This window comes from Leucoraja erinacea, chromosome 13 (assembly GCF_028641065.1).
Source record: "Leucoraja erinacea ecotype New England chromosome 13, Leri_hhj_1, whole genome shotgun sequence".
NCBI lineage: Eukaryota > Metazoa > Chordata > Chondrichthyes > Rajiformes > Rajidae > Leucoraja > Leucoraja erinaceus.
In genome coordinates this window covers 53,813,364-53,826,977 of record NC_073389.1, presented here as the reverse complement: position 1 = coordinate 53,826,977, position 13,614 = coordinate 53,813,364, and the positions used below count along the sequence as shown (strand labels likewise).

At 48.2% G+C, this 13,614-nt stretch overlaps 1 protein-coding gene across 1 annotated transcript in view; it reads right to left on the bottom strand.

The window, feature by feature from the left end:
* Positions 1–13,614, bottom strand: part of LOC129703061 (ubiquitin carboxyl-terminal hydrolase 25-like) — a 148,107-nt gene that overhangs the window by 18,063 nt on the left and 116,430 nt on the right. The window contains 3 exon segments of the mRNA XM_055645251.1: positions 417–496; positions 2,688–2,766; positions 4,872–5,050. Of these exon segments, the coding sequence (XP_055501226.1) occupies positions 417–496; positions 2,688–2,766; positions 4,872–5,050 (338 nt within the window).

Here is a 13,614-nt window from a genome sequence, read left to right as displayed (position 1 = left end):
CTATATTTAAGAGGGAGTTAGATGTGGCCCTTGTGGCTAAAGGGATCAGGGGGTATGGAGAGAAGGCAGGTACAGGATGCTGAGTTGGATAATCAGGCATGATCATATTGAATGTCGGTGCAGGCTCGAAGGGCTGAATGGCCTCTACTCCTGCACCTATTGTCTATGTTTTTGTATTTTCTATGTTTCTATTCCAGAACCTATTTGATCTCTGCGCTCAAGTAATCAAAAGGAGAGGGGAGAGTGAAGTTTAAGAAGAGGATCAGTCTCTATCTGGTGAGAGAGGTTTGTATCAGCTGGATTTATCGTGACAGGGGCAAGATTTAGTAGGATGATCAGCCATTATCACATTGAATGGCGGTGCTGGCTCGAAGGGCCAAATGGCCTACTCCTGCCTGATATAATCGCTGTCTTACCATTTCTTCTGGAACATCTCCAGGCCGATCATTATACAGACGGTGGTTTCTCGAAATCTTCGGTATTCACGGTGCCACCTCTGAAACAAAACCAAAACACGAGTGCGTTGCGTTACATTCTGTTGCCTCCTGCAACTTCCCTTAAGTCGATTCACCAATAAACGTTGTACAAGGCTGGGGCTGGGGTCGGCGCCACGGGGACATCCGGAGAGGTAGGCGCGGCGGTTGATGATGGCGCTGACCGGGGGACGAGGACGGACCACGCGGAAGTGAGGACGCCGCTGCCCGGGAATAAAGGAGGATCCGGGGTGGGGGGGGTCTGCCGTGAGGGAGGGGGGGTAGTAGAACAACGGCGTGGGGGGGGGATTTGTAACTTTGTCCATGCCCTTTATGTGGTGACTGTTTGTATACCTAGGGTATGCAAGTGAAGAATTTGTTACTGTGACTTGACAATAATTCAGTACTATCTAAATGGCGTCGTTGGGAAAAGGGGAAGTACAACGGGATCTGGGGGTCCTAGTACATCAGTCTATGAAAGTAAGCATGCAGACAGTGAAGAAAGCGAATGGCATGTTGGCCTTGATAACAAGAGGAATTTAATATAGGAGCAAAGAGGTCCTTCTGTAGTTGTACAGAGCCCTAGTGAGACCACACCTGGGTTATTGTGTGCAGTTTTGGTCCCCTAATATGAGGAAGGACATTCTTGCTGTTGAGGGAGTGCAGCGTTGGTTTACAAGGTTAATTCCCGGGATGGCGGGACTGTCATATGCTGAGAGAATGGAGCAGTTGGGCTTGTACACTGTGGAGTTTAGAAGGGTGAGAGGCAATCTCATTGAAACATATAAGATTATTAAGGGCTTGAACACACGAGAGGCAGGAAACATGTTCCCGATGTTGGGGGAGTCCAGAACCAGGGGCCACACAGTTTAAGAATAAGGGGTAAGCAATTTAGAACGGAGACGAGGAAACACTTTTTCACACAGAGAGTGGTGATTCTGTGGAATTCTCTGCCTCAGAGGGCGGTGGAGGCCGGTTCTCTGGATGCTTTCAAGAGAGAGCTAGATAGGGCTCTTAAAAATAGCGGAGTCAGGGGATAATTAAATATACTCTTGATACTCTTGATATGGGGAGAAGGCAGGAACGGGGTACTGATTGGGGATGTACAGAATCATGAGAGGAATAGATCGGGTAGACGCACAGAGTCTCTTGCCTAGAGTAGGGGAATCGAGGACCAGAGGACATACGTTTATGGTGGGGGGGGGGAAGATTTAATAGGAACCTGAGGGGTAACTTTTTCACACAAAGGCTGGTGGGTGTATGGAACAAGCTGTTGAGGCAGGTACTATTGCACCATTTAAGAAACAATGAGACAGGCACATGAGCAGGAAGGATCTGCAGATGCTGGTTTGAACCGAGGAAAGGCTGGGGTAACTCACCGGGAAAGGCAGAACCTCTGGAGGGCAGGAATGGGCGACATTTCGGGTTGAGACCCTCCTCAAGGTGCATGGACTGGACAGATTAGAGCCGATGTGGGCCAAACGCAGGCAGCAGGGTGGGACTAGTACAGAAGGGACATGCAAAGCCAACACTGGAGTATTGCGTACAGTTTTGGTCTCCAAATCTGAGGAAGGACATTATTGCCATAGAGGGAGTGCAGAGAAGGTTCACCAGACTGATTCCTGGGATGTCAGGACTGTCTTATACTGGATAGACTTGGTTTATACTCTCTAGAATTTAGGAGATTGAGAGGGGATCTTATAGAAACTTACACAATTCTTAAGGGGTTGGACAGGCTAGATGTAGGTAGATTGCTCCCGATGTTGGGGAAGTCCAGGACAAGGGGTCACAGCTTAAGGATAAGGGGGAAATCCTTTAAAACTGAGATGAGAAGAACTTTTTTCACACAGAGAGTGGTGAATCTCTGGAACTCTCTGCCACAGAGTGTAGTCGAGGCCAGTTCATTGGCTATATTTAAGAGGGAGTTAGATGTGGCCCTTGTGGCTAAGGGGATCAGAGGGTATGGAGAGAAGGCAGGTACGGGATACTGAGTTGGATGATCGGCCATGATCATATTGAATGGCGGTGCAGGCTCGAAGGGCCGAATGGCCTACTCCTGCACCTAATTTCTATGTTTCTAATTGGCCGACAAACCTGCATGTCCATGGAATGCGGGAGGAAACCGGAGCGCCCGGAGAAAACCCACGCGGTCACAATTAATGGCGTCTATTTTCTATACGATAATTAACTTTCAATCCACGCCAACACACTGACCTCGTACTCCTCCATGTTGACTTCCTTAGGTTTGATTAACTCGAGTTTGGCCCGGGCAATTTTCATCACACTGCGGCATCTGGAACAGATCAATCACGGAATGGATAAGTCTCAAAATCAAAACGGCAAAATCAAAGTTACATACACTTCTGCCTCAAAGATATCACAAAGCAGCTCGCTGTTATGCAGGCGAACATGGTAAATATTATAGAAACATAGAAAATCGGTGCATTTGGTCCTTCGAGCCAGCACCGCCATTCATTGTGATCACGGCTGATCGCCCCCAATCAATAACCCGTGCCTGCCTTCTCCCCATATCCCTTGATTTCACCAGTCCCTAGAGCTCTATCAAACTCTCTCTTAAATCCATCCAGTGATTTGGCCTCAACTGCCCTCTGTGGCAGGGAATTCCACAAATTCACAACTCTCTGGGTGAAAAAGTTTTTTCTCACCCCAGTCTTAACTGGCCTCCCTTTTATTCTGAGACTGTGTGGCCCTGGTTCGGGACTTGGGATATGGGGAGAAGGCAGGAACGGGGTACTGATTGGGGATGATCAGCCATGATCACATTGAATGGCGGTGCTGGCTCGAAGGGCTGAATGGCCAACTCCTGCACCTATTAGCTATTGTCTATTCACTTCTCACAACCATACAGGCGACACCTCAGCGACCATGTGGCGACAGCCTAGTCGCTTAAAAAATAGCCTAAGTGGGACAGACCCTTAACTCATCAGTGGCATCGCTGGAGAGAAGGAATGAGTGAATCCGTCTGAAGAAGGGTCTCGACCCAAAATGTCATCCACTACTCCATGGTAAATATTATGTTTTATTTCGAGATGGGTGGTCAAGTTGAATGATCAGCCATGATCATATTGAATGGCGGTGCAGGCTCGAAGGGCCGAATGGCCTACTTCTGCACCTATATTCTACTTTTCCATGAGATAAAGCATATAAGCAGGCCTTTTCGACCAGCGATCACCCCGTATACTAGTTCTAACCGACACACACTCGGGCCAATTTACAGAAGCCAATTAACCTACAAACCTGCACGTCTTTGGAATGTGGGAGGAAACCGGAGCACCCGGAGAAAAACCACGTGGTCACGGGTTGAACGTGCAAACTCCACATAGTCAGCATCCGTAGTCAGCATCGATCCTGGGTGGTTGGAGCAGCGAGGCAACAACTCTACCGCTGCGCCACCATGACTTCACCGACAATGATCTGTACGTTCTCCCCGCGGGGTTTTCTCCGGGTGCTCCGGTTTCCTCCCACACTCCAAAGACGTGAAGATTTGTGGGGCAATTGGCTTCTGTAAATTGTTCCTAGTCTCGTTTAGTTCAGTTTATTGTCACGTGTATCGAGGTACAGTGAAAAGATTAGGATGTGGGCGATAGTGCTAGTGTACGGGGGCGATCGCTGGTCGGGGTTGGACAGGCTAGACGCAGGAAGATTGTTCCCGATGTTGGGGGAGTCCAGGGCAAGGGGTCACAGCTTAAGGATAAGGGGGAAATCCTTTAGGACCGAGATGAGGAAAAGATTTTTCACGCAGAGAGTGGTGAATCTCTGGAATTCTCTGCCACAGAAGGTAGTTGAGGCCACAGTTCATTGGCTATATTTAAGAGGGAGTTAGATGTGGCCCTTGTCAGGCAGACGGTACAGATCTACAAGGACAAGGACAAATAGACTAAAAAACAGTTTTTACCCCACTGCTATAAAAGCTCTAAATGTAGCCGCCAAGGAACGCAGGGGCGATACAGACTAAGGGACTGTGGTAACTGTGGAATCGACAGAAGGATGGAGGGTTGGGTGTGTATGCCTGCTTTGTTCGTGATATTTATTTAGTTGTTTATCTTTATTATTTTAAATTGTATGTATCGCTAGCTTTTAGAAATGTTTGAATGGTGCACTGACTGGCTGACATTTTAAATTTCGTTGTACATGGTTCATGTTACAATGACAATAAAGAAACTATTCTATTCTATTCTATTCTTGTGGCTAAAGGGATCAGGGGGTATGGAGAGAAGGCAGGTACGGGATACTGAGTTGGATGATCAGCCATGATCGTATTGAATGGCGGTGCAGGCTCGAAGGGCCGAATGGCCTCTACTCCTGCACCTAATTTCTATGTTTCTATGTTTCCGCGCTGTACCTCTGGAAAAAAAAACCACCCTTTAAAAAAAACACCTTTCATCAAACGTGAGGTTCCGATCAGCAAACTGCTCGAGCAGCGTCCTCTCTATGATCTTCTTGGGCGCTTCATTGTGGAGCAGGTAAACCACCACGTGCTTTAGCCGGTTGTCGTTGTCCAGGGTGGTGTCCTCCTGCGCCAGTCTGACCAGGCGCGAATACTCCGCTGTAAATGCCTGCAGGCAGAGGAAATACATGCGTTCAGAACGTCACAGAGACACAGTCACAGAGACACAGTCACAGAGACACAGAGACACAGTCACAGAGACACAGTCACAGAGTCACAGTCACAGAGACACAGTCACAGAGACACAGTCACAGAGACACAGTCACAGAGACACAGAGTCACAGTCACAGAGACACAGTCACAGAGACACAGAGACAGACACAGAGACAGACACAGAGACAGTCACAGAGACACAGTCACAGAGACACAGTCACAGAGACACAGTCACAGAGACACAGACACAGTGTCACAGAGACACAGACACAGACACAGTGTCACAGACACAGTCACAGACACAATCACAGAGACACAGTCACAGAGACACAGTCACAGAGTCACAGAGACACAGTCAGAGAGACAGTCACAGAGACACAGTCACAGAGACACAGTCACAGATACACAGTCACAGAGACACAGTCACAGAGACACAGTCACAGAGACACAGTCACAGAGACACAGTCACAGACACAGAGACACAGTCACAGAGACACAGTCACAGATACACAGTCACAGACACACAGTCACAGACACACAGTCACAGAGACACAGTCACAGAGACACAGTCACAGAGACACAGACACACAGTCACACAGACACAGTCACAGAGACACAGTCACAGAGACACAGACACAGTCACAGAGACACAGACACAGAGACACAGACACAGAGACACAGACACAGAGACACAGACACAGAGACACAGACACAGAGACACAGACACACACAGAGACAGAGACACAGTCACAGAGACACAGACACAGAGACACAGAGACACAGACACAGAGACACAGACACACACACAGACACAGAGACACAGTCACAGAGACACAGTCACAGAGACACAGTCACAGAGTCACAGACACAGAGTCACAGTCACAGAGACACAGTCACAGACACAGTCACAGAGACACAGACACAGAGACACAGTCACAGAGACACAGTCACAGACACACAAAGAGACACAGCCACAGAGACACAGTCACAGAGACACAGATACACACACACACAGAGACACAGAGACACAGTCACAGAGACACAGACACAGAGACAGTCACAGAGACACAGACACAGTCACAGAGACACAGTCACAGAGACACTGTCACAGAGACACAGACACAGTCACAGATACACAGTCACAGAGACACAGACACAGAATCACAGAGACAGAGTCACAGAGACACAGTGATACAGAGAGACACAGACACAAAGTCACAGAGTCAGTCACAGATTCACACAGTGTGGAAACAGGCCCTTCGGCCCAGCTTGCCCATGCCGGCCAACCCATATCCCTCTAAACCTGTCATACCCATGTGCCTATCTAAATGTTTCTTAAACGTTGGGATAGTCCCAGCCTCAACTACCTCCTCTGGCAGCTTGTTCCATACACCCACCATCCTTTGTATGGAAAGGTTACCCCTCAGATTCCTATTAAATCTTTCCCCCCTCTCACCTCAAACCTATGTCCACTGCTTCTCGATTCACCTACTCTTGGCAAGAGACTCTGTGTATCTACCCGATCTATTCCTCTCGTGGTTTTGTACACCTCTATAAGATCACCCCTCATCCTCCTGCGCTTCAGGTGCTGGTTTTACACAAAAGGGCACAGAGTGCTGGAGTAACTCAGCGGGTCAGGCAGCATCTGCGGAGAACATGGATAGGTGACGTTTCACAGAGTGCTGGAGTCACTCAGCGGGTCAGGCAGCATCTGTGGAGAACATGGATAGGTGACGTTTCACAGAGTGCTGGAGTAACTCAGCGGGTCAGGCAGCATCTGTGGAGAACATGGATAGGTGACGTTTCACAGAGTGCTGGAGTAACTCAGCGGGTCAGGGCAGCATCTGTGGAGAACATGGATAGGTGACGTTTCACAGAGTGCTGGAGTAACTCAGCGGGTCAGGCAGCATCTAAGGCGCTAAGGAAATAGGCAACGTTTTGGGCCGAAACCCGTAAGGGTTTCGGCCCAAAACGTTGCCTATTTCCAGAAGGATTTCGGACCGAAACGTTGCCTATTTCCTTAGCTCCATAGATGCTGCTGCACCATAACTCAGTGGGTCAGGCAGCATCTGTGGGGAACATGGATAGGTGACGTTTCACAGAGTGCGGGAGTAACTCAGCGGGTCAGGCAGCATCTCTGGAGAACATGGATATAGGTGACATTTCTGGTCGAAATCTATCTTCAGACTGATTGAAGCTAGGTCAATCAGTCTGAAGAAGATCCTGACCCAAAAGGTCACCTAACCATAACCGATATCCTGTCTGACTTGCTGAGTTACTCTAGAACATGTAAACATGCAGGTACAGCAGGCAGTGATGAAAGCTAATGGCATGTTGGCCTTTATAACAAGAGGAGTTGAGTATAGGAGCAAAGAGGTCCTTCTGCAGTTGTATAAGGCCCTAGTGAGACCACACCTGGAGTATTGTGTGCAGTTTTGGTCCCCTAATTTGAGGAAGGGACATTCTTGCTATTGAGGGAGTGCAGCGTAGTTTCACAAAGTTAATTCCCAGGATGGCGGGACTGTCATATGATGAAAGAATGGAGCGGCTGGGCTCTGGCATTTAGAAGGATGAGAGGGAATGACACAGAAACATATAAAATGATTAAGGGATTGAACACGCTAGAGGCAAGAAACATGTTCCCAGTGTTGGGGGGAGTCCAGAACCAGGGGCCACACAGTTTAAGAATAAGGGGTAGACCGTTTACAACTGAGATGAGGGAAAACGTTTTCACCCAGAGAGTTGTGAATGTGTGGAACTCTCCGCCTCAGATGGCAGTGGAGGCCGATCCACTGGGTGCATTCAAATGAGAGTTCGATAGAGCTCTTAGGGCTAGCGGAATCAAGGGATATGGGGAGAAGGCAGGAACGGGATACTGATTGTGGATGACCACATTGAATGGCGGTGCTGGCTCGAAGGCTGCCTGCTGCACCTATTTTCTACGTTTCTATGTTAAATTAATCCTTCCTCAGTTAGGCTCAGGGAGTAGATCGGGTTAGAGTGCAGACAAGATTAGGGAGCCAGACATCTCTTTGAATTCTTAACTCCGCACTTGAGACACGCTACACAAAAGCTAAAGTACTGTTATTGACTAGTTGGGTTTAGTGGCCAGTTTATCTTGTAGGTGTAAGCTTTGAATGAATCATTTAACAGCAGATTTAGGGAGTTTGGAGATATAATTGAGATTGGGGGGGGGGGAAAGATTTGAAGGGGTCTGAACAATATGGTTACTCAAAATGATAATAAATGTTTATCAGAGCAGGCAGGTTGGGCTGCCGTGCTTGTATTATGCTGTACACTTCGAGTGACCTGTACGCTGGTAACTTGGACGCACAAACCATCCTCTCTTCCATTCAGTCTGAAGAAGGGTCTTGACCCGAAACTTTGCCCGTTCCTTCTCTCCAGAGACGCTGCCTGTCGCGCTGAGTTACTCCAGCGTTTTGTGTCTCCCTTCCATTGACTCGATTTCCACCTCAGGCTGCCTCGACAAAGCCACCGGCACGATCGTCCCGTCCCGGCCACTCCCTCTTCTCCCCTCTCCCGTCGGGCAAAAGGCACAGAGGTGTGACAACGCACACCTCCAGATTCAGGGACAGTTTCTTCCCAGCTGTTATCGGGCAAGTGAACCACCCCTACCACCAACTAGAGAGCGGTCCTTCTCTCTACCGCATTGGTCACCCTCGGACTATTTACCTTGCACTAAACGTTATTCCCTTTATCCTGTATCTGTTCGCAGTGAATGGCGGAGAGGATGAGGAAGTGGGATAACATTGAAGTAGTGTGAATGGGTGATCGATGGTCGGCGTGGAGCCATGGAGTGATACAGGGTGGAAACAATCCCAACCGACCAACATGTCCCAGCTACACTAGTCCCACCTGCCCGCATTTGGCCCACATCTCGCCAAACCTGGCCTATCCATGTCTAACTGTTCCTTAAACTTTGGGATAGTCCCTTCCACAACGAATGGTATGTTAGCTTTCATAGCAAAAGGATTTGAGTATAGGAGCAGGGAGGTTCTACTGCAGTTGTACAGGGTCTTGGTGAGACCACACCTGCAGTATTGCGTACAGTTTTGGTCTCCAAATCTGAGGAAGGACATTATTGCCATAGAGGGAATGCAGAGAAGGTTCACCAGACTGATTCCTGGGATGTCAGGACTGTTTTATGAAGAAAGACTGGATAGACTTGGTTTATACTCTCTAGAATTTAGGAGATTGAGAGGGGATCTTATAGAAACTTACAAAATTCTTAAGGGGTTGGACAGGCTAGATGCAGGAAGATTGCTCCCGATGTTGGGGAAGTCCAGGACAAGGGGTCACAGCTTAAGGATAAAGGGGAAATCTTTTAAAACCGAGATGAGAAGAACTTTTTTCACACAGAGAGTGGTGAATCTCTGGAACTCCCTGCCACAGAGGGTAGTCGAGGCCAGTTCATTGGCTATATTTAAGAGGGAGTTAGGTGTGGCCCTTGTGGCTAAGGGGATCAGAGGGTATGGAGAGAAGGCAGGTACGGGATACTGAGTTGGATGATCAGCCATGATCATATTGAATGGCGGTGCAGGCTCGAAGGGCCGAATGGCCTACTCCTGCACCTAATTTCTATGTTTCTATGACCTACTCCAGCAGCTTGTTCCATACACCCACCACCCTTTGTGTGAAAGAGTTGCCCCTCAGGTTCCTATTAAATCTTTTCCACTTCACCTTAAACCCTTTGTCCTCAAATTCACCTACTCTGGGCAAGAGAATGTGCATCTGCCCAATCTATTCCTCACATGACTTCCGTGGGCCGAAGGGCCTGTTTCCATGCTGTATCTTTAAACTAAAACAAACCTGCTCTCTATCTTTTACAGTCTGACAAATGATGTTCAGCCGTAAACATTCATTCTCTTTCTCTTTCCACAGATATTGCCTTACCCGGGTCTAAGGTCCTGTGATAGGGGCAGAATTAGGCAACTCGGCCCATCAAGTCTACTCCGCCATTCAATCATGGCCGATCTATCTCTCCCTGCTAACTCCATTCTCCTGCCTTCTCCCCGTAACCCCTGGCACCCGTACTAATCAAGAATCTATCAATCTCTGCCTTGAAAATATCCGCTGACTTGTGGCCTCCACAGCCTTCTGTGGCAAAGAATTCCCGGGATGGCGGGACTGTCATATGCTGAGAGAATGGAGCAGCTGGGCTTGTACACTATGGAGTTTAGAAGGATGAGAGGCCATCTCATTGAAACATATAAGATTGTTAAGGGCTTGGACAAGCTAGAGGCAGGAAACATGTTCCCGATGTTGGGGGAGACCAGAACCAGGGGCCACACAGTTTAAGAATAAGGGGTAAGCCATTTAGAACGGAGACGAGGAAACACTTTTTCTCACAGAGAGTGGTGAGTCTGTGAAATTCTCTGCCTCAGAGGGCAGTGGAGGCAGGTTCTCTGGATGCTTTCAAGAGAGAGCTAGATAGGGCTCTTAAAAATTGTGGAGTCAGGGGATATGGGGAGAAGGCAGGAACGGGGTACTGATTGGGGATGATCAGCCATAATCACATTGAATGGCGGTGCTGGCTCGAAGGGCCGAGTGGCCTACTCCTGCACCTATTGCCTATTGACTCCACAGATTCACCACCCTCTGACTAACGAAATTCCTCCTCATCTCCTTCCCAAAGGAACGTCCTTTAATTCTGAGGCTGCGGCCTCTGGTCCCGGACTCTCCCACTAAGGGAGACATCCTCTCCACATCCACTCAGTGTCTGAAGCATTTTGTTATTTTGATGCCCAGTCAACTTTTGCCTGCCTCTTAGAATCAAAGACCTTCAGTCAAACATCCATCAAGGGCAGTTATTAATCAACGTCTCCTGGATGGGACCCCAGATTGGTTTAGTTTGTCGGCGTATAGAGGTGTGTATTCTTGGATTTCAGTTTAAATACATCCTGTTTTGACAGGATTGAAGTCTGCTGGCATAGACGTGTGCCTGGAAACAAAATGACTTTTCAACTGAATTTGATAGAAGTCTGAGCAAGGGAGCCACCAGTTATGAAGGCCCAAGTGGATGCATGCATGCATAATGTATTTCGGAAGGTTCAGAATTTTATAGCAAGCAAGGGCTTTGTTGGAAGAGGCAGAGGAAGGAACTGCAGATGCTGGTTTACAGCGAAGATAAGACACAAAGACACTGGAGTAACTCAGCGGGACTGGCAACTTCTCTGGAAAAACAAAAGGAATAGGTAACGTTTCAGGTCGAGGCCCTTCTGCGGACCCGATAATTCTTTCTCTCCGGAGATAGAAACATAGAAATTAGGTGCAGGAGTAGGCCATTCGGCCCTTCGAGCCTGCACCGCCATTCAATATGATCATGGCTGATCATCCAACTCAGTATTCCGTACCTGCCTTCTCTCCATACCCCCTGATCCCCTTAGCCACAAGGGCCACATCTAACTCCCTCTTAAATATAGCCAATGAACTGGCCTCAACTACCCTCTGTGGCAGAGAGTTCCAGAGATTCACCACTCTCTGTGTGAAAAAAGTTCTTCTCATCTCGGTTTTAAAGGATCTCCCCCTTATCCTTAAGCTGTGACCCCTTGTCCTGGACTTCCCCAACATCAGGAACAATCTTCCTGCATCTAGCCTGTCCAACCCCTTAAGAATGCCGCCTGTCTTCGCACCTTACCCCTCCTTATCTCCGTGACTCCCTCTCCCCTGACTCTCGGTCCTGAAGAAGGATCCCGACCCGAAACTTCACCCGTTCCTGCTCTCCAGAGATGCCGCCTGTCCCGCTGAGTTACTCCAGCAATGTGTGTCTATCTTCGGTGTAAACCAGCATCTGCAGTCCTTTCCAACACATTTTCTCAAAGCAGGGTTTAGTTCAGAGATACAGCATGGGCACAGGCCATTCGGCCCACAGAGTGTATGCCGACCATACATCAATCATTCCACACTAGCACCACACACTCCCTGTAATACACAATAGACAATAGGTGCAGGAGTAGGCCATTCGGCCCTTCGAGCCAGCACCGCCATTCAATGTGATCATGGCCGATCATCCCCAATCAGTACCCCGTTCCTGCCTTCTCCCCATATCCCCTGACTGCTATCTGTTAGAGCCCCATCTAGCTCTCTTGACTGCAAATTAAATTGGAATTAAGTTGTTGTAAACTGCATTGAGGTTGCCCTTTAAGCTCTCGAGGCACAGCATGGAAACAGGCCCTTCGGCCCACTTGCACTATCCTACACACACGAGGGACAATTTACAATTTTACCTACAAGTCAATTCACCTACAAACCTGCACGTCTTTGCAGTGTGTGAGGAAACCGGAGCACCTGGGGGAAACCCACGAGGGCCACGGGAAGGCCTTGCAGACAGCACCCGTAGTCAGGATCGAACCCGGGTCTCTGGCGCTGTGAGGCAGCAACTCTACCGCTGTGACAATGTGTTGCCTTGTGCTTAACTCCCTATCTACCTTGGGGGCACTTGGTGATTCCAAAGCTGAGGACTAAGGCGTGGTACCACACAAACCGATGGACTTCAGCAATGAAGATGAAGGTGGTCTCCAAATCTGAGGAAGGACATTATTGCCATAGAGGGAGTGCAGACAAGGTTCACCAGACTGATTCCTGGGATGTCAGGACTGTCTTATAAAGAAAGACTGGATAGACTTGGTTTATACTCTCTAGAATTTAGGAGATTGAGAGGGGATCTGATAGAAACTTACAAAATTCTTAAGGGGTTGGACAGGCTAGATGTAGGAAGATTGCTCCCGATGTTGGGGAAGTCCAGGACAAGGGGTCACAGTTTAAGGATAAGGGGGAAATCCTTTAAAACCGAGATGAGAAGAACTTTTTTCACACAGAGAGTGGTGAATCTCTGGAACTCTCTGCCGCAGAGGGTAGTCGAGGCCAGTTCATTGGCTATATTTAAGAGGGAGTTAGATGTGGCCTTGTGGCTAAGGGGATCAGAGGGTATGAAGAGAAGGCAGGTACGGGATACTGAGTTGGATGATCAGCCATGATCATATTGAATGGCGGTGCAGGCTCGAAGGGCCGAATGGCCTACTCCTGCACCTAATTTCTATGTTTCTATGTTAAAAAAAAAAGAGCTCAAATTCTAACGATTGTTTCCAATTTGTGCTGATCGGAACCCTGGCTAAAAGTAAATGCAGGCTTGAATACAAAAGGAGGAACAGAAATGAAAATGAGGAAAATACATCAGTCTGTAGAAGGGTCTCGACCCTGAAACGTCACCTATTCCTTCCCTCCATAGATGCTGCCTCACCCGCTAAGTTTCTCCAGCATATTTTGTCTACCTTTGATTTTTTTCCAGCATCTGCAGTTCTTACTTAAAAAACACATTAACGCTAGGTTTAAGGAAGGGACCTACTACAGAGAATCTACGAACCACTATCTCCTGAAAACATTTTGTGACCCACACACACACACACACAATCGAACAAATACTTTGCGTGAAACTCGGAATCAGAAGTGCCGCAGGTAGATGAATTATTGACCACGACGACAGATTAGTATTCGTCGAAG